Below are 20,465 nucleotides of genomic sequence, written 5' to 3'. Positions count from 1 at the left end.
TGGTTTCAGAAATTCAAAGCCAAGGTTAGTGTCTTGTGATAAAGCCGATAATACAATAAAAACTTATTCAAACACATCGAAAAAATAGTGTAAAAATCAACACATAGCTGAATGGGGTGATGTAAAAATCAACACAAACAAATCTTGAGCCGAGGCCCCTAGCTTCTGGGATGGGTGGATGCATCGTTAGAGGTGGAAACCTCATGTTGGACATGCTCAGCGACCTGTACGGAGTGCATCGCTCGTTGACCGGGTAGTTTGACATAACTAAAGCATAACTGCAGCACGCGTCGCTGGATGCTAACCGGTGATAGATGCTAGGTGTGGATATGGCAAGGAGGACCTTATTCTAACTTCAGGACATAGCTGCCGCCCAACCATTGTAAACAAGATACCACAAATACCTAAAAGGAATAATTGAAAGCTCCCGCCGGCGAAAGGCCGTGGTCCATCGCACCTCTAAGGTCCTAAGGTCACGAAAGGCGGTTGGATAAGTGGCATCACCATCGAGGGGCACAAAACCCTAGATTGGTTTTCTTGGATAGCCTCCTCTCTCTCTCTCTTGTACACCACAAACGTTCCACATTTGTTACTATAAATATATATGGTATTGATTGTTAAAAGAAAAAAAATAGTAGTATGATCAAACATCTGGCAACTCCAACGAGAAGAGTTTAAGTACATGGCTAAACACCGACAAAATCAAGAAAGTACATGCAATGCAACGCAAGCAAAGCACTCTCCAAAACTAAATCATGCATCTAAGCACGCGCCAGTCACGATGGCAATTTTATCCACGGATCCGGGTATCCACGGATATTCGACCCACCGGGCACGGGTATGGAGGGTTGATTGTGTCCATGAATTTCATGTGGCGGATATCCGATAATTCATGGAGCGGGCACGGGCAAAGCTTTTGCTCCATGGATATTCGATGGATATCCAACTGACATGTGGGACCCACATGTCAGTGACACATGCGATTTTACCTATGATTGGCTGTCCTTTTTAGGCCCAAATCACCACCCTTAATTTAAGCCTTAATGATTTTATACTCTAAATAATCACGGAACCGCCTTGTGCTGGTAGGGCTTCCGCCGGTCGCATTGACTGTGGATCTTCGTTGATTGCTCCGCCTCCTCGATAATGTGATATATTGTTGCTTTGATATTTCTATGAATTGTCGACATAATTACGGCTGAAATGCTACTGAAATAATGTCGAAATGCTGCCAAAATATTCATGTTAGATTATTATTGATGAAATGCAAGTGAAATATTGCTGAAATGGTACTCAAATTTTATGGGCATGGATATCCAGGTATCCATCGGATTTGGATTTGAAGCGACATCCATGCCCATGGATACTTTCTTGGGTGGGGCAGAGCGAGGCTGATGGATTTGGGCATGGATCTGGTTTTTCTGTATCCGTCCAAACCCGCTCGATTGCCATGGCAACGCGCCACCAACAATTAATCGATCACTTTTGGTTCACGACCCGGCAGTCCTCCCTGACCTCGCCCTCCTCGCCGGTGAGCGGTCTCAGGCCGCCAAGCTTCAGCATCGCCGCAGCAAAGTCCTCGGCGAACTTGTCCGGGTTCCCGGCGTAGTGTCGCACCAGCCTGTCGCTGTCTCCGCCGCGACCCCGGTACAGCTGCTGGTCCGTGTGCAGCAGCGCGTGGCCCTGCATCAGGCCCTGGTAGTAGTCCGTGTCCATGGTCGTCGGCGTGTCATCCAGCGACGCCAGCGGCTCGTCTTCGCCGGTGGGCGGGCACCGCGCGTCCAGCGACGCCGCGTAGGACGGCTCCAGGGTGCCGCTCTCGTTGTAGATGCGGTCGCGGTAGAAGACGCAGCGGGAGTAGCCCAGCGTGTGGGCGCCCGATAGCACCACCAGGTCCTGCAGGGTGAGGCCCTGGGACTTGAAGTTGGCCACAAGCTCCGGGAGGTCCATGAACGGGTTCGGGATGCTGTCGTCCGCGTCGTCCAGGCTCGCCGTCGTTGCGTCCCGCCGGCCCAGGAGCACATCGTACGAGCTTCCTCCGAGCTGCATAAGAGCAAGTTCAATAGTAGAGCCAACTGTTGGCTATAAGCCAAGTGCCATGTCATCTATAGTCATCTTAGAACCAGCATGTACAATTGTGAGCTATAAAATTGTACTACTTTATTAGTGCATGACCCACCATTCACTCTTACATAGTGCCTAGGAGCACGTGTTAGAGCTGGCTATTGCATAAGAGCCCACTCCTCTTCTCTCTCCTCCTCTCTCTCCTCCAACTAGACAACAATATATTATTTTAATCCTTATAACCAGCTGAATAGAACTTATTGTACTTGCTCTAATCGACCAATCATATGAGTGCCAGTCACATTCTAATTTTGGACGGACTAAGTCAATTTTCTTGATGTGCATCGATTTCTTCAGATAAAAAGGCGGTACTGCAAGTCGTCAGAGAAAGACAGGAAGTGCTGAACTGATCCGACAGCAACAAAAATAATTAGGAAATGAAGTAGCCGACTAAAGTGCGGTTAGGTTGGAAAAACGTTGCTCGTAGTTGTAAAGCTGCTTATTTCTGGGAGTGATGTTTTGGCATATGGGTGCGTATGCTCCCTTTATTTTGAAATACATGTTAGACACATTTTAAAATGTCAAAAAAATTGAAACAAAAATTTCGCACGTACATCTTCATGTGCTACGCGCTCACAAAGTCGTTTCATGAAAAATCGACATGTCATGTGGCATGTGTAAAAAAGACAAAATTCGGTGCTGAAACAAAAACTTGTCACAAGATAAATTTTCTCTTTTTCGCTTAGACTACAAAAAATATCATATTTTCGTGAAACTTGACGAATACACATATATTATGGAGATGTACGTGTAAATTTTTTTGTCAAAATTTTTTAACACTTGGAAATATGTTTTTATGGTAGAGGGATCATACGCACCCGGGAGCCGAATTGAGTTTCTGCCTATTTCTTATCTTCTGGTTACTGAATTATCTGAACTTACTGCAACAATGGAGTCGCGAGCGGCGACCGCCAGGATGTCAGCGCAGGAGACGACGTTCCCCAAGCAGGCCGTGTTCACCGCGGACTTGATCGCGTCGATTACATCGTACCCTCGCACCGACATGTTGTTGGCCTTGGCCGTCTTCTCCCCGATCATGTCGTCGGTGTCGTCCAGCAGAATGGAGCCGTCGCAGCCCTGAAGACATTCGATCGGTACAACAAAAACGGTTCAGTTGATGTTTCTGCACGCATGTTTGTACTTCGACAGGCATGGAGTAACTGATGATTGATCGAGCTCACATTGACGAAGCAGTCGTGGAAGTGCAGCCGGACCAGCGACGCTCCCATCCGGGGCTCCTTCACGATGGCCGCGCCGACGACGAACTTGATGGTCGCCAGCGCCAGAGGGCACGATTCTTCGTAGTAGTCCGCGGTGAGCTCCTGCCCGAAGGCACCCGATGAGCCGGCCAAAGCCACCGCGGTTATAACGGAGAAGCAGACAAGAATCGCTGCCATGATCTGAGGAATCAAGGAATTACTGTCTAATTAACAGTTTGTAGCAGTGGCTAGCTAGCCAGCGATCAGAATTGATGCCCGGGTGTGACTGATTTGGTGTGTGATGTAGCCAGGTAGAATTGGAGATGTGTGTTCATATATAGCAGCTCGATCGGTGAGATTCATAGATTGCACTGTCACGACTAATTAGCCACGTTACCAACCGGTGACAATCTTGGATTTGCTCAGTGCGAGGCTTGTGTAGGAAGTGACCAGTTTCTTATCCTTTCTATCGATGATTGCTCATTGACAGGCAGGATTGTGTTTTTTCTAATGGTGGAAAGTGATTTATTTTCTTGCGTGTAATGATGCCGACTTGTTTGTAAATATATACCTAAACCACCTAAATTAGTTATGTACTGCGTTTACTTATTAAAGCAAGTTGGTGTGACTGCGAAATTGTGTCGTTCCTTTCAGAGACTAGCTGCTCTATGCATACGGGCCGACAGATCAATCCTCTCCACACTTAGCTTTCTGATGACTAACGGACGGGTCTGTTAGTTAAACACGAAAAGAAACCACCTGATTGCTATAGTTTATCTTCCAGCATGGTATAGAAAAACCATAATAGTGCAACCAGCTGTCTAGATTTGTTTTGCATGTTTACAAGTTTTTCCAACCTCCTGGCCATCACCTTTGAGCATGCATGGGCATGCATGCATGATATGCGTTGGTAGAAAGAGACGCCTGGGCTAATTGCTTGATGGATAGCATGGATTAGGCGGTCACCGACACTGGAAATCAGTTTACAACCGAGCCTTCCGTTCCAAAACTGTGTCTAAACTTGAATAATGTCTTTGTTTTGTTAGGTTTTATTCTAGGCTTCTTCGGTTTGCAGGATTTCAAAAATGTCCAAACAGAAAAAAACATAGAAATTTGAAAAGAATATGTGAAAAGCAAAGGATTGTAGAAGAATTTTGAAAAACTAGGTGTTTGCTTTGTAAAATTGTGAAGAAATCTTAAAAATTACAATTAAATCAAGGCTAAAACAAATGCAAATGTAAGACTAGGTCATGGGCATTACCTTGTGCCCTTTGCCTTGTTCTTTGTGCATAAGAATATGTTGGAAAGAGGTTTAAGAAGAAAAAAATACTTTATTTTCCCTATGTTCTGTTCATTAGAATCAAATGGATGAATAATATCACCAAAGGAGAATTTTCTAGTCATGTGCTATGAATCAAAGAGAACCTTAAGTCTGGCCTCTAGGTAGAGATCGGACTAATGGAGGCGCATTCTTATGTTTTGTTTCTTCTTGTATATGTTATCTCTTTCTTTTCAGTTCTCCTTTTTTTTCTTCTCTTTATTGTTTCTTAATGTTAAAATATACATTTTTAAAAATAATGTTCATGGTTCTACAAAATCGTTTGTCTACATCAAATTAGATATTCTCGTAGTTTTAGAAAAGAAATTCATATTTATCATTCGTATAGTTGGACATTTTATCTACAGGGAAACACTAATTCTTGTATTTTGGAACACTTTTTTATAACAAGGAAAACAATTATTTTAGGATGGAGGAACATTTTTTAAATGCGTAAAACTTTTGTGACATATGTCAATATCATTTTTCGTAACAAAAATACTGATTTGTTATTAATCTGACTAATAATTTTTTTTGAAATGTGATAAATTTTCAGATTTATTATGAACAATAAATAAAACCAATATTTTCTATGTCACCCACAAACAAAGCTCGCCTCCTTCATGTATCAAGCGACAAATAGAAGCTCCAATATATAATCCCTCCTTTTGGAGGACAGGCTCCATGGAGCCTCTTTTTGAATCCTTTTGACATCAATATTATGAAGCTTCGAAAAAAACAAAGACGTAGATATTGGTGCTTTCTACATGTCTCCAAAAAGCTGGTGAAAAATATTATGTATTCTAGGCTGCATAAAAATGAAAATTTTCCATATTTGTGGAAGTGGACGGTGCAAAATTGGAAAACCATCTTATTTGTGGGATCTGTTATTTTTGTGTACATTGGAGGAAAAAAACGCGTCACCTCTTGACGGCGCCGCCGTCGATCTGCCTCTGCGGTGTTCGGCCCATGGAGTCGGGGTGGATCTCGGTCCCCATCGGCAGGAGGGCTACGTCCTCATGATTTTAGGGTTAAAGTTTGGTGGGGCGTCACTCAAGTGGTGTTGGCGGTGGCGTCATCTTCTTCAATAAAGTATCCCCGGCTTCAGCCTTATCTCGGCGGGGACGTTGAGAAACTTGTGGGAGTGGGGTATTTCTCGAGAACTTCTTGTGGCTATGGGATCACCAGATCGTCAAAGAGCTTCATCGACGGTTATTTCTTCTTCTTCATCTTGGGAACATATCTGGTCTTTTTGAGCCGTTCGGCAATTTTCCGTCCACAACCAACAACGCCAAACGGCTCAGGGAGAAGCGGCGGCGCGCCGTCGACATGGTCTGGAGGTTGAAGATGAACGACATCTTAAAGATTTTGTTGTAATTTTTTTGCTTTTATTGAAACCTTTCCGAAAAGAAAAAAAACGCCTAGAGTTTTTCCAATTTTTTATGAAACTTCAAACAGACGACTTTTTTTAGGACCCAGATTTTTTTTCCAGTTCTGACATTGGGCTTCGGCCCGAATCCTCTACCGTCATCCTGTTTAAGACCCAAAATTGTTCTGAATGGACTGCGGGTGGGCTTTTCAGTGGGCTCGTATCTTCGATACTATTACCACACTCGTCCTCTGTTGTCTTGCCCAGCCAGCCAGGCCCATGCTCGTTGTCATCGACTCATCATGTCCGAAGAGATGCCTCTAAAAAAACAAAATCATGTCCGAAGAGATAGAGATGCGGTCCGTGAGATGATGCATGGAACCAACGGCTCGATTCACTGCTTGCTCGTGATGCGCGCCGCCGACGGTCGGCACGGCAAGGCTGACGCCGTGGTAATAATGCAGCACGCTCGTGTAGTGTAGCGTGAGGTAGGATGTCACGCAGTACAGCAACCGCATGTCACTCTCTCCCGCGTCACGAAGATTAAAGAATCACTCGTCGGCCACCACCTACGTCAGCTCAGCTCTGATGCTTTTTCGTCCATTGCGTGAAGAAGCTGCAATGCAGCAGCTAAATGGGACAGGCGTTTTTGGACCCAGAGTAGATCCTCTTGTTTGTTTTAAATGAGTTTTAAGTACATTACAGAAAAAACTGATAAACAATTCGCACGTACATCTTAATATTCTATGTGCTCACGGAGCCGTTTCATGAAAAATTGATATTGTTTGTGTTGTGTGTAAAAAAAAAGAAAATTTAGTGCTAAAAATAGCTTTTAATGAGACTTTTAAAAATTGGCTTGCACACATACAACATGGACGTATATGCGCGGAATTTTTGTTCGATTTTTCAAAACATTTCAAAATGTCATTTCAAGTAGAAGGAGTATATGCATCTGAGATCAAAGTGTATTTCCGGGTTTGAAGGTACTACCACCGTTAAAAAAAAATATCTAAACATATTTTAGCGTCTAGATACATATGTATCTAAAAAAAGTTGTGACCCTGAGGGAGTAGTACAAATTTCTGCAGAGCAGAAACGGAATTACTACCCTCTGTTCCATAATTTGTTGTAATATTTTTTTAAAAATTGAACTACAATTACAGGGTAACGAATTAGCTTAATTCGACTTCTAAGTCATGTTGCAACTGAGATTTTTCTAGTTGCAAATGAGATTGCAACTGAAAAAAATTCCAACCATTGGATCGTCTCGTGATAAGTGCTAGCCATGAGCTGCAGCATGGGTTCCAATTGCCTAGAAATGTCAGATTGCTTTGTGACCCATGCTAGCCATGTGTTGACATTATCTCCTAAAACTTACGAAACAAAGAATTGTTTTTGATTTTTTTCCACTCGGGATCACTCCACTTTCCATTAATTGCTCAATGGAAATACGAGGTTCTTTTTCTTGGTGCGACAACAACTAAAAAGAAAAACATGAAACATGGAATGAGAAGGAAGTTTTGGTAGAAAACCATCGAAAGCCATACTACGGGGGAAAAAACCTACCCCTAATTATAGATATATCCAAAACACCAATACAGCCAGCAGACACTTACTACCAAAAGGAAACCAATCCTAAAGTTATTGCAAACGGAAGAGTCAGCCCTCCATGATCATCAGCCTATCAGTTACTAGCACAATCGACATCACATTTGAAGCAACACTTAACATGCAGCACGCAGCTCTGACGCCCTTTCCATTCGCTGATCAACCCCACCCCTAATCCAATCTCCCTCCGTAGCATTGTACAGACTTGCCAAAAAACGAAGAAACGAACACATGCAAAAAAAAAGTTACAACAGGGGCCTCGCAATTTTTGTTCTCGAATGTGATATGGTTTCTGGTGTGTTCCAAACTGCCTAAAAACGATCCCGAAACAAATCAAATGATGTATCAGCGTCATCCTCTAGAGGCTCGCAATTTTCAACAGTGGTTGCTCCTGTTGTTTTCCCGCATACGATACTTTCCCCATGAGGAAGGAAAACATGCAACCAAGTAATACTTTGCCATGGTGATTTGGGGCAGCGACAAACATTCAACACATACCCCAAAACCACCGAGATCACCTTAGCACGCGAACAGATAAAAAACAATTGCTTCAATGATGCCTGTTCATTGCAAAAGGAACAAATAGCTGAACCAGGCCAATTCCTTTTCTTGAGATTATCTCTAGCGAGAATAGCATTCTGAAAGAGCTGCCAAAGAAAAAAATTGATCTCAAGAGGCAACTTCGCTTTCCAAATCCATTTATTATTAGAACCAAAAACATATTTTTCTACTAGACATAATCAGACACAAGAGATTTGGTAGTAAAACGCCCACTTGCATTAAGCCTCCACACTATCTCCCATCAAACACAAGAGACCTATCATTGTTGACTGTACCATTTTTAATATAAATGCACCTGAATATATGTGATAAACTGAAACTCATATAGAACAAAGGGAGCAGTGTTTTGGACTGGCTATATTTCGCATCCAATTCGTCAGGTTTAAATAGCACCGCCGGTCTGCTTGGCGCCGTGTTCTGCGTGCAAGAACCAGCAGTGTCAGTGTCAGATCAGGCCAACGGCTACCACCAAACGGCTCTCTCTGCCCGCGGGTCAACCGCACCTACTAAACCCGAGCCCACATTTCCCCTCCATCTCCGCCCAAACCCAAGAACCCCAGCCCGAGAAAAAGGAAGAGAGAAGAAGGACGGAACAGGTCCCGATGACCGGCGAGGTGCTGCACGACATGCCCCCGGCGGCCGCGGTCGGCGGCGGCAGGGCGGAGATCGACACCTCGGCGCCGTTCGAGTCGGTGAGGGAGGCCGTCGACCGCTTCGGGGGCAGCGCCGCCTGGAGCTCCCACCTCGTCCGCCGCATCTTCGCGCACCACCAGGTGAGCCGGAGCCGCACCTTCTCCCCTCTCCTCACCGCGCCTAATCTCCGCCCGATTTACCTTCTTGGTCCAGCAACCGTGTCGCCGCACAAACATTTTCCTGCTCCGTACATTACTTCCGCCCTACTCTTACAGTACACGCCGTATGCCCGTATCCCTGTACCGCGCTACACTTTTTGGTACCTCGCCATTCAATTAGAGGCGGAGCAGGAAATGCAGCACCGAAGTTTGTCTCTCCTGTTTAATTTTGGTCTGTCTTCCGACCTCTCGGCCTGCAGAAACAGGACCAGCGTGCGGCGGTGGGGGCTGAAGACGACGAGCAATGCGTCAGCCTGGAGGAGCAGACCGCGCAGCTGGAGAAGGAGCTCGGGGTCAAGGAGAGGGAGACGCTCGATGTGCTCAAGGAACTGGAGTCCGCCAAGAGGGTCATCGCGGATTTGAAGCTCAAGATACTCAAGAAAACAATTGAGATGCTGCAACCTGCAGAACCTGAAGAGAAGCAGCCGGAGGGTAACTGCTCTATCGCTGACACTGAAGTGCATGGAGAAGAGAAGCTGTCTGAGGGAAATGCTGAAGCTGATGTGGAGATGTGTGGCGGTCTGAGTAAGCAAGAGCGGAAGCCCGAGGAGAACTGCTGTAGTACCACTCAAGTGCCTGCTGCAGAACCTGAAGAAGAGAAGCTGCCCGAGGGAAATGCTGGAGCTGATGTGGAGATGTGTTGCTGTCTCGGTGAACAAGAGCAGCACCATCACCCTGCTGCCTCGGTTCTCATGGAGCTTGAGCGGGCAAAATCAAACCTGAACAGAACCACGAGCGATCTGGCTGCCATAAGAGCCTCCATCGAGTCGCTGCGCAACGACATTCTGACGGAGAAGATGCTGGTAGAGAGACGCCGAGAGAAGGTGTCCTCTAATGCCACATTGGTCTCCTCTCTGGAGGAGGAGCTGGACCAGACCACGCAGCAGGTGCAGACACTCAAGGATCTGCAGAGAAGGCGTGAAGATCCCTCGGGCATTTTCATCGAGATCAAGAGGATGACTTCTGAGATAGAGCAGCTCAGGAATGCAGCAAACGCGTCGAAATTGGAAGCCATGATGTTGGCTGCCGAAATTGAGCAGACCAAGGCTACCATCGGCACTGCTGAAGTGAGATGTCTTGCAGCAAAGAAGATGGAAGAAGCAGCAAGAGCAGCTGAAGCTCTTGCGCTCGCCGAGATCAAGGCCCTGCTTAGCAGCGAAGCCTCGGCTGAAGATCTCCAGGGCACAGATGGAGTGAGCCTTTCAGTGGAAGAGTACTTTGAGCTTGCTTCAAAGGCTCGAGAGGCCGATGAGAGCTCAAGGAACAAGGTTGCAGCTGCCATGGCCCATGTTGATGAAGCAAACCAATCAAAGTCGGAATCACTTACAAGACTAGAGAAAGCCAAATTGGAGGTTGAGGAATGCAAGAATGCACTACAGGAGGCCCTGAAGAGGGTTGATACCGCCAACCGAGGGAAGTTTGCAGCGGAAGAGACCCTTCGCAAAGGGCGATCCGAGAGTGGACACAAGAGGCGCTCGCTCCGTGGCTCTCCCAGGTTCAAACATGCAGCACATCGTCATAAAGATTCTCATTGCACGGATATCGTTGATGTTTCAAGTAACTCCCTGAAGCCGACGCTGTCCATCGGGCAGATACTGAGTATGAAGCTAATGGGGCCTGATGGGTATGACAAAAGCGTTTCGGATGACACGAGCGAAACTTCTAATGTCTCCCTTGGTCAGATCCTGAACAGGAGGCAGGCGATCTTGTATAACAGTGATACAAGTGCTAACAAGAAATTCTCTGGAAAGAGGAAGAAGTTTGCCTTCACTGGACTTTCAGTTTTCTTGGCAAAACAAGCTAAGAGCAAGAAGAAGAGAGGATCCGATTAAAAGTGATGTTAACTTTGCAGCAACCATATTAGCTAGTTACTGAGTATTGTGACACCTATTTCCATGTCCCATGTTTCTGTATAATGTTCGTAGGAGTATATGTCTGTTTGTCCATGTGTGTCAGGCTAGCGCTGACTGATGTTGCTGATTAGTCTAGTTAGATTAGTATCATGCGCTCTATGAAAATGGAAGACATCAGTTCAGTTAGCTTAATTTGTATCATGACTACCCTCTGGACATGAAACACATCGGTCCAGTTTGCTTTCTGCCCTGTGGACATGGAACTATGAAAGTCATTGATTTTTAGTATCCTGATATCTTCAGGCAAAACCCTTCTTACTCTGTTGTGCCAGGACTGAGTATGATCCCTTTGGTTGGTTCAACCTGAGTGAACATGCCTGTTTTGATTATCTGCATGGTTCTGTTACTGTTGAGCACTGCAATAGTAATTTTTTTTTTAAGGAACACAGATGCAGTCCATTAAGTGAACAAGCTAGACAAAAGCCATCAACCATTTCTTTTACAAACTATAGGAAGTGGCCAAGCCAGACCTGACATTTAACCCGCTCCAGACTCACACCAAATGCTGCTGAATAATGTGCGGCTACCATATAGGTTCTTGGACACTCCTCTATTTTAAAACACTAAAAGGAATGCTCGATTACAGATTTCATCTCTCTCATTCTTTGTCGAAAAAGATCTATCTTATTAAAACACATACCCATGAGTTATCATACATACTGCTGGTCATTGCCTTCTTGAGTGTCACTGCATCAGTTTCCAAGATGAACTTTTAACAACCCATTCTGACTGCATCTTGCACCGCATAGACCATTGTTGCAGTTTCAGCATGGTTAGGGTCAGCAACAAACTACAGGTTCCTGCTCCCGCCAATAGTGCTACACCTTGCTCATTTTTAATGGGAAAACCCCACCCACCAGAGCAAGATGCTTGTCTGAAAGCTCCATCAGTATTAATTTTCAAAAAAATTGTAGGGGAAAGAGTCCAAACCTGCAGTTTATTCTATTTCTGTTCCTTCCTCTTCTTCATCATACTGAGTAATCATTGAGGTGAAACTGAGGAGAGAACAGGATGTCATGAGTGCTTCTTATATTAGTTCCCCGATTAGCCTTGTTCCTCTCAGACCACCATAACCATAGCAGCACACATGTTTTCATACATGTCTCCTCGTCATGTTGAATTATTTCATACAATAAAGAATGTGCATTGGGGCAATTAACAAGTTGTCATGTTTCCTCCATTTGGGCTACTCTTCATCCGGTCAGTAACATATTGGACATCTTGTGTCCAACTCTACTCCCTTTCTCCTTAATTTCATCATCAGTGGAAGAGGCTTTTATTTGTGCGATGCCATAAGAAATGCAGATTTTTAGCCGGCAGTGATAAGGCCCATAGTCTTTTCCACAGTAAGTCAATGCTTCTCTCCGCCATGATGACGTAGACGGTGAACTCCTATCTGGATTTCTTTCTTGCTTGGATATTTATAATTGCCTGATACGCTGATTTGATTGTAATACTAGTTTTGACGAAGCAGAAATGCCACAGACTCAGCTTCAGTGACGTGCTGGTCATAATAAGTCACTGTGAGGCTTAGTCCACATCTCAGCCATCCATTGCTGATCCAACGAGTGTGAGCGACCAAAGGCAAAATCATTGCAAACTTGGCTATTTTCGGTCTGAAACTTTACTTTCTGTTTATTCACAGACCATATGTCGAAATCAATGAAATCTTCCCAGTATACATAACGCAATGGATGACTGGAATATTTTCAAGTTTTCTGGGAAGTTCCAATTTTGATTCCAAAATTTAGGACAGAAACTTGAACTGCTCTTAGTTTACAAATTCTATGTCGAAATTCAATGAAACTTTCTCAGAATACATAACTTGATTGATTTTATATACTGCAGGTAAGTTCAAATTTTAGAACTGTAACTTGAAATGCTCTTAGTTCACAAATCGTATGAAAAAAATCAATGAAACTTTGCCAGAATACATTACTTGATAGATTTTACATACTGCATTTAAAAAAAATATCTGGGAAGTTCGGATTTTGAGCAACTTTGAGCTTTATTAGATGAATTTTAGCATGATTTCAGCAGCATTTATACATCTTTAGCACAAGGGAGAGACTATAAAACAAATGGGAAGTTGTGATCCAGTAAAATCTGAAGTTTTCGAGGACTGACAAGCTTTCCATTGGCAAAAGGAATGCTTAACATTGGTGTTTACTCAACAACTGGGTTCAGCAGGTTCAGATTTCACACACATACACGGCACACGACCACTAGGTTTAGCTTTTACTTCCCAAGTACTGTATATAAGAGCGTATAATCACAGTTATGGACGAAAAATCTTTCGAACAACAGGGGAAAATAGTTTATCTTCGCCTAAAATTACCTCCGATGGCTGGCGAAATCGTGGTGAAGAATAGGCGGACTCAATACTCGATGCCGTTGTATCTTCTTCAGCTTCTCCGGTGGCACCGGCGGACTGGCCACCCTCCGATCGCGGCCGCGGAGGACACTCAGTCCGTCCCGCGAGCTGAATTATATTGCAGTCCTCCAGCGCGGTCGAAGACACCGGTGGCGGCAGCGGCTTCGTCGACGACCAGCGGCAGAATCACCGGACCCCGATCGAGAATGGCGCGACAGAGGCTGAGAAGAGCTCCTGCCTCTCATCCGCGACGCAGTCGAGCTCACCCCTCCCTCCGCGGTGCCGCTCCCCCGTCAAACCCTCGCCTCCGTCGCGCTGCGCGAGGCGGCGCAAGACGGCTGAATTTGGCCAAATGTTGGGGTTTTTCGTCTTTGGTCGTTCCCCTGCGTTGGATGAGCAATGGATGTCACGGGTTCTTTACATGCATTTCGGCTGATTGCACTTGCATATTCAGAAGCTCGTTCATCTCTTCGTGCACTTAAATATCAGCTTCTTTACCATCACTAGTAATCTTGCACGTGCAATGCACGTGTTTTGCAATATTTCCCAAATTGAATATAGATTTGTGTTCTCTATGATTGAAATATGTATATTCCAATATTGATGACCTCACAATATAGCTAAGAGGTTTTTCTATGGATAGATACATCAACCAAGATTAAAGAGTGCACAATAAGAAAGAGGAATGGTGTGGAGTACCACTATATTCCAATTCCAAAGACACAGTAACATACAGAAATTTGATCTGCAATGGGAAAACAAAACAAGGTACTTTTTGAAGAAGGTAGAAATCTGAATCTCTTCAACTTTGGCAACATGTATTAAAGCAATTTGTAACTCAAGCATCGAGATTATGGATGATTACACTAAAAATCCAGTCTGACTCCCCACGTCCAGAGAAATAACTCATGTCGTGCATCTAATGCATTTTGTACTCGACATCCAGCAATTATGAGTTCCACTCTGGTGCATGCTTGTTTCCATCTTGTGCAGGTGATAAGGAATCATAACCAAAAGAATGTAAAAAGGATAAATCTGGTGTGTGTGTCTGTACTTTGCATGTGGCAAATATATAGCCAGGATTTGAAACTGAACTTAATGAAATATTGTCGTACTACGATATAGAAGAAGTAAATCCCAATCACAATAGGGAGCACTTAGCTCTAAGATTGAATTGATTCTTTGACCATTTTATTGCCAGGTGGCTATCATTAAAAGTGAAAATGTTATGCTGGTTATGTCATTGCACCAAGGGGAAAATTTTGTACTCGACATCCAGCAATTATGAGTTCCACTCTGGTGCATGCTTGTTTCCATCTTGTGCAGGTGATAAGGAATCATAACCAAAAGAATGTAAAAAGGATAAATCTGGTGTGTGTGTCTGTACTTTGCATGTGGCAAATATATAGCCAGGATTTGAAACTGAACTTAATGAAATATTGTCGTACTACGATATAGAAGAAGTAAATCCCAATCACAATAGGGAGCACTTAGCTCTAAGATTGAATTGATTCTTTGACCATTTTATTGCCAGGTGGCTATCATTAAAAGTGAAAATGTTATGCTGGTTATGTCATTGCACCAAGGGGAAAATTTTGTACTCGACATCCAGCAATTATGAGTTCCACTCTGGTGCATGCTTGTTTCCATCTTGTGCAGGTGATAAGGAATCATAACCAAAAGAATGTAAAAAGGATAAATCTGGTGTGTGTGTCTGTACTTTGCATGTGGCAAATATATAGCCAGGATTTGAAACTGAACTTAATGAAATATTGTCTGTTGGTACCAAAATCCGAAAGTTGTTTCAGGGGAAAAAAAATATTGCTAGCAGAGCATAATATGTAAGAAGCGTTGTTTGATCTGAAAGCTAGAGACAAGAGAAACTCTATTTTGTACGATGTTTTTATTTTTATACATGCAACAAGCATTTTAAGTAAAATATCAAAACAAAAGAATTCATCATATGGTTCGTCGGCTATTTTCCCGCTGGAATTTGTGAGAGCAGGGGATGTCAATGCAATACATTGGAAATTCACATCACCTAAATATGCGCACTTTACATCAGGGAGTACAAATTCACCTAGAGAGTGAACGCCGCATGCACCAACTGCCCTTCGTGCTGTCGGGGCCGTCACCGCGACGAGAGGCAGTGCTTCCCGCTGCCATGACGGGCATCCTACAGGGTGGCTTTGCCGAAGATCCGGCCTGCTGCCGAGCTCCAACTCTACATGTTATCCGATGCGCTCGTCACGCTCGCGCGTGCGTCCGGCGCCGCGGGAACGCGCCCACTTCTCTGTGCTTGTGGCGGGCAGTCCGGCAGCGGTGGACACAGTCGCGTGGTGCCCTGCAGGACGCCGGCAACGTGCGGCGTGGCAGCGGCTGAGGGCGAGGCGGCGGCAGCGAGTAGCGCAACGGCGGCGGAGGGCAGTGCTCTGTGCTCGCGAGATTGGTTGGTCGAAAAAATGAGGGGAATTGATTAGCTCGGTGCGGTTCAGACTTGATGAGGCGCAATTTGTGCGAGGGCCCGTGACGGAACGGGACGGACACTGTTTTACCACGAAACTCGGGAGTGTCAGTCACCGTTGGATTTTCGTTGAACGGTCAGGATCCGTTGGATCTTCCCCCTCTGTGTCTTTTTATATTGGTATAGATATTCGCATATTTCGTCAAAACCCAGCAGAAAGGAGTCAGCTTGTTTGTCCATTGTGCTCACAACATGTTCAGAAGATCGTGCATCTCTTCGTGGCCTAAAGAGTGTGGTATGCTCTGTTAGTGTTTACTTCCTCGAAGTTGTAAGGTAGCGAGGCTGACATCGCTAAGAATCTCGCCGCACTATGTAAGAGAGGAATGTGGTCCCCCCGTTTCGTCCTGTCGCTCCCGCGAGCGCAGGGCGAAACCCTAGCCTTCCCCAACTCCAGCCCCTCCTCCCCCCGCCCCTCCCTCGCCGCCGCCAAAGGGCGTCGCCGGGCAAAGCCCCGGGGCGCCGGCGGCGGCGGGGCTTCTCTCTCCCCTGTGTGGCTGTGGTGGCACGGGCCGGCGCGGTCGGCGGGGGCGCCGTGCTTCTCGTCTGGCGCGGCGGCGCGGTGGCCTGACCACGGCGCGGTGAAGGCGCTTCTCCGGCGGGGTGGCGGCGTAGCTTCTGGCTTCTGGCCGGCTGGCGCGGCCCTGCGACGGCGCGCGCCGTGGCCATGGGTGGCGGCGGCGGGCCCGGATCCGGGCCTAGGTCCGGGCCTCATCGGGGCTGCCTCGGGTGGGTGGCCTCGATGCGTCGAGGTCGGCGAGCGGCGAGGGCGGCTGGTTCGTCTCCCCCGATGTCTCGCGGCGGGCATCGTGGTGGGTGCCTCGGTCCGGCGTCCTCGACTCCTCGGGATGTGAGGCGGCGACGGGCGGCGTCCGCGGCGTGGAGCTACGGTTCACGTCGGTTCCGAGGTAGTAGGCCGCCGTCCCGGGCTCCTGCTCATCCTCCCCCACCTCCCGGACGAAAGTCCAAAATCTTGTTGATTGGGTGGCGGCGACGCGGCTGCTGCGCCGTGACCTTCTTGGAGGCGCCGCCCGGGGAGGTTTCGGTAGGTTGGCGGAGCTGAAGGTTGCGGCTTTGGGCAATGTCGGTCCTTGAGCAGCTGCGGTGATCTCTAGCCCGTATGCGTGCGTCGACGACCGTCCGCCCGTCCTCTGCGAGGTGCTCCCGGCGGATTTCTCGTCGTTGGTGGATGTCCAAGTGCTCGGCGGTGCGGCCGGTATGGTGTGATCCTTGTCAAGGTAGTCTCTCCGGGGTGGCGTCGGGTCCGGAGCCCAACACCTCTGCGGCTCTCGGGTGAGCCTCTCTCATGTCCGATGGTTCGACGCCTTCGAACCGGGCGAGAGGGCGAGGGCCCTCTTCGGCATGAGAACAGGTTGGTGCTTCCGGTGCTCGGAGTTCCGGCTGTCTCCTCGGAATCAAGACTACAATTCCGCTCCGGCGGTGCCTCGCCGTGCCTCCGGTCGGTGTCCTTGGTGTCGAACAGCGGCGGTCCGCACTCCTGCAAGCTTATCCTCGCTCGTAGTGCAGTGTTGTAATTCGTTCTGTATGTACCCGTGTATCTGTCCTGCCGTGGTGTGCGTGTGTGGTGTGGTGTCCTGTTGTAACTCCTGGCCGATTGATGGCTTTGTTAATTCAAAGCTGGGCTTTCGAGCCTTCTGTTTAAAAATAAGAGAGGAATGTTGGTGTCTTCCACCGTTCTACTTCGTGCTGCGTGGCGGAGTGTTGTAACGTCAAAAACTCGTTTCAAATGAATGAGGAAACGAGTTCGATAAATGAAAAAAAAACACATGTTCAAAATCTGTGGCTTTTATATAGTAAATATACATAATTAGGGGACTGCTTAACAAGAAGTCGATATGTCCGAGTGGTTAAGGAGACAGACTTGAAATCTGTTGGGCTACGCCCGCGCAGGTTCGATCCCTGCTGTCGACGTTGGCTTTTTATTTTTCCTTCTCTACCAGAATGTACTTGTGTTGGGCTGGGTGTTTCGGGCCACATTCTGGACTGTACTTGTGTTGCAAAATATCCTCCATTTTAGTTTTTCTTTTCTGCCGAAAGAATTCCCATTGGGCTGGGCCTTTAATATTTTGGGTCATTTTGCTTCCTTGCTGAAATGTACTTATGTTGCAAATGTCCCTAATTTTATTTTTTCTTTTCTCCTGGAAGAATTTTGCTCGTGCATGCTCATGCTGAGGTTTCCTGCAATTTTCTGATAGTTTCTTTTGGTTTTCTGTTTATTCCATCATGTTTTTCAGGTTTTCTCTAAATTGTTTTATAATCTGGATTTGTACTGAGCGGGGCCTTCTATGTTTTTGGGTATTTGGTTTCTTTTTAGTTTTTTCTAAACTACACATTAATCTAAACCTTTTTAAGTTTAAAAATATTTTTAATCTAAAAACCTGAATTTTTCAATTCGAATTTTAAAATCTCCAAAAGCCAGAAAATCAGAAAAAATAACCCAGAAGTCTCAGCCAGATATAAATAAACAGCGGCCCCTTAATGGATCGGCCCATTTGGGTGAGCGCAAATGTAACTCTTTGCCGCACGTGCCCCGGCGTGGAGATCCCCGTTTTTCCATGTTTCTATCATCGCTGGTCATGAATATATGTGGTACATTTTTTTTTGCAAAACGGTATATAAACGCAGACGCTCATAGATGTGTATATACTTTCACCCTTATAAACGCACGTACGCACATCTTACCCCTATGAGTACCTTTGACACATTGAGTTCAACAATTGATCCAACGAGGTTTGAGATTGACGAAGTCACCACATGTATTAATTGTCAAAAAAAAAAGTCTATGCTCAACATATTGATTGTCAAAAGAAAAGTATTTATTCAGCATCATGAAGTTCTAAGAACAATACTTTCGCACCTCAAAACATTACTCAGTGCAGTGTTCTTCATGCTCAGGACTCATGAGAGTGGCAAGAGAAACACTTCCACCCCTCAAATCGTTACTCACCACAGCGTTCTTCATGGTCATGAGAACGAACAGTGGCAAGCTGTTTCAAGTCCAAACATGCCTGCAGACCAGTTTGAATTCTGAAGACCGATGAGAGAAACCACCGCAGGTAGGCAGCCTCGTGCGCGCCTGCCTTTGCCTCCGCCGTCGGTGTCACGCAGGCAAACCACGTTGTGTGCATGGAGCTAAACGCCTAAAACCTGAATCCTGACGGACCAGTCTGTTCAAATTGGTACAACTGCATTCCGCCGCCTCGCAAGAACCAGAAACGGATTATCCTCGTCAATTCTTTTCTGTTGCTACTCCCTCCCTCCGTCTCACCAAAAATATTTCAACTTTATCTGAATTTCAATATCGTGTATAAATACATTCGAATTTAAATAAAATTAAGATACCTTTTGTGAAAATGAGTTATAGTACTTTTTTACTAGTGGCTGTTATACTAGCTTTGGGCAGCATGAAAAAAATAAGACACTTTTTAGGCCGAAATGCATTTTGGATCCCATGTGCATATGCCCTTTACCCAAAAAAATAAATATTTACATATTTAAAAATTTAGAGAAAAAATTCAGGCATATCTCATTATCTCCACATTCTATGTTCTGGCTTACAGTCCCATAGTAAAATGATATTTTTTTGCGGCCTGTGCAAAAAAGACAAATAAATGCGTAGCAAAAAGCCTTATTTTAGCATGAAAGTTTGTCATTTTTTCACTAGCCACATAACAATTCACTTTTTGTTTTGAACATGTAGGATGTGGAGATGTATGTGCAACATTTTTTTTTGGATTTTTTGACAACTTTAAATATCTTTAAAATGCATTTTAAATAAAGGGAGCATATGCACCCAGCCAAGAGCAAAAGCACCATATGCATTTTTAGGCTATGTCTAGTACTTTTTTCCAAAACACAATTTCAAGTATTGCACATTATTAACATGATATACAGTGCATAGCATTCGGAGTAGGCCGCCCCTGTTTCTCTCAGCATGTTATTTTAAACATTGCTCATGAGACAAGGCGATAAGGTATCCTACCTCTAGTCGATCCCGCTGCCGATTTTCTCGCCTCCCTTGGCCTTAGGGCCATGGAGGCGCAGTTGATGTCGGTCCTTGTGAGCGGGAGGGCCCGTTTCCTGGTTTTTTTTCACTTTTTTCTGAAAAAGTTGCTTCGGGCAGCACAAAAAAAGATGTTATATTGGCGCTAATGAGGCGCTATAGCATATTTAGAGAGCCTACACTGAAGTTTAATAGCTGTGCTCACTACGACATTATTTGCGAATGTCATAACGTTAGCACGCTATTTATTTTGAAAACCAATTGGCATGAATACCTGATTTTTTCCTACATAAGAAAATAGGACCTTGCTTTCTGTTTGTTAGGGTTATGAACTGCGATATGTTGGTTTCTCTTTTGATTCGAAGATGACATTGCTAATGCTAACGTTCTTAGTAAGTAATATATGCTACATTGTAGCCCCGTGGGATGTTGATGTTATGCTTATAGACGATTGAAGAAATATTGTATGTGGTTATTTTTCTGAAATATTTACTTTTTAGGCAGAAATGCTTTTTTAATCTGAGTTGCATATGCTCCCTTTACCCAAAAAAGCAAATATTAAAATATTAAAAAATTTGGTGAAAAAATTAGACATATCTCCAC

General features: G+C 45.2%; 2 protein-coding genes and 1 non-coding gene across 3 annotated transcripts; 2 read left to right on the top strand and 1 right to left on the bottom strand.

Moving 5' to 3' along the window:
- Window positions 1-1,479: 1,479 nt before the first annotated feature.
- Window positions 1,480-3,521, bottom strand: LOC124673404 (cationic peroxidase 1-like). Its single transcript, XM_047209488.1, has 3 exons — window positions 3,306-3,521; window positions 3,007-3,201; window positions 1,480-2,043 (listed from the first exon to the last, which is right to left on the bottom strand). The coding sequence occupies exons 1-3, from the start codon at window positions 3,519-3,521 to the stop codon at window positions 1,480-1,482; spliced, it is 975 nt and encodes a 324-aa protein (XP_047065444.1).
- A 5,260-nt stretch (window positions 3,522-8,781) lies between these two features.
- Window positions 8,782-11,149, top strand: LOC124673403 (WEB family protein At2g38370-like). Its single transcript, XM_047209487.1, has 3 exons — window positions 8,782-8,952; window positions 9,231-9,462; window positions 9,604-11,149. Exons 1-3 carry the CDS (start codon window positions 8,782-8,784, stop codon window positions 10,860-10,862), a joined length of 1,662 nt encoding a protein of 553 aa, XP_047065443.1. The 3' UTR covers window positions 10,863-11,149.
- Window positions 11,150-17,688: 6,539 nt separating this feature from the next.
- On the top strand, window positions 17,689-17,770 carry TRNAS-UGA. The gene has a single exon. It is a non-coding gene; the product is annotated as a tRNA-Ser (tRNA).
- Window positions 17,771-20,465: the final 2,695 nt, after the last annotated feature.

This window comes from Lolium rigidum, chromosome 7 (assembly GCF_022539505.1).
Source record: "Lolium rigidum isolate FL_2022 chromosome 7, APGP_CSIRO_Lrig_0.1, whole genome shotgun sequence".
NCBI lineage: Eukaryota > Viridiplantae > Streptophyta > Magnoliopsida > Poales > Poaceae > Lolium > Lolium rigidum.
This window is presented reverse-complemented; position numbering and strand designations above follow the sequence as displayed.

Bases quoted from the DNA above. Each gene is read 5' to 3' on its own strand.
- LOC124673403 (XM_047209487.1), top strand. From the start codon at position 8,782: ATGACCGGCGAGGTGCTGCACGACATGCCCCCGGCGGCCGCGGTCGGC. The intron at 8,953-9,230 runs GTGAGCCGGAGC...CTCGGCCTGCAG, and splicing joins GCATCTTCGCGCACCACCAG to AAACAGGACCAGCGTGCGGC. The intron at 9,463-9,603 runs GTAACTGCTCTA...GTACCACTCAAG, and splicing joins TGAAGAGAAGCAGCCGGAGG to TGCCTGCTGCAGAACCTGAA.
- LOC124673404 (XM_047209488.1), bottom strand. From the start codon at position 3,521: ATGGCAGCGATTCTTGTCTGCTTCTCCGTTATAACCGCGGTGGCTTTG. The intron at 3,202-3,305 runs GTGAGCTCGATC...GAATGTCTTCAG, and splicing joins TCCACGACTGCTTCGTCAAT to GGCTGCGACGGCTCCATTCT. The intron at 2,044-3,006 runs GTAAGTTCAGAT...GCTCTTATGCAG, and splicing joins CTCGCGACTCCATTGTTGCA to CTCGGAGGAAGCTCGTACGA.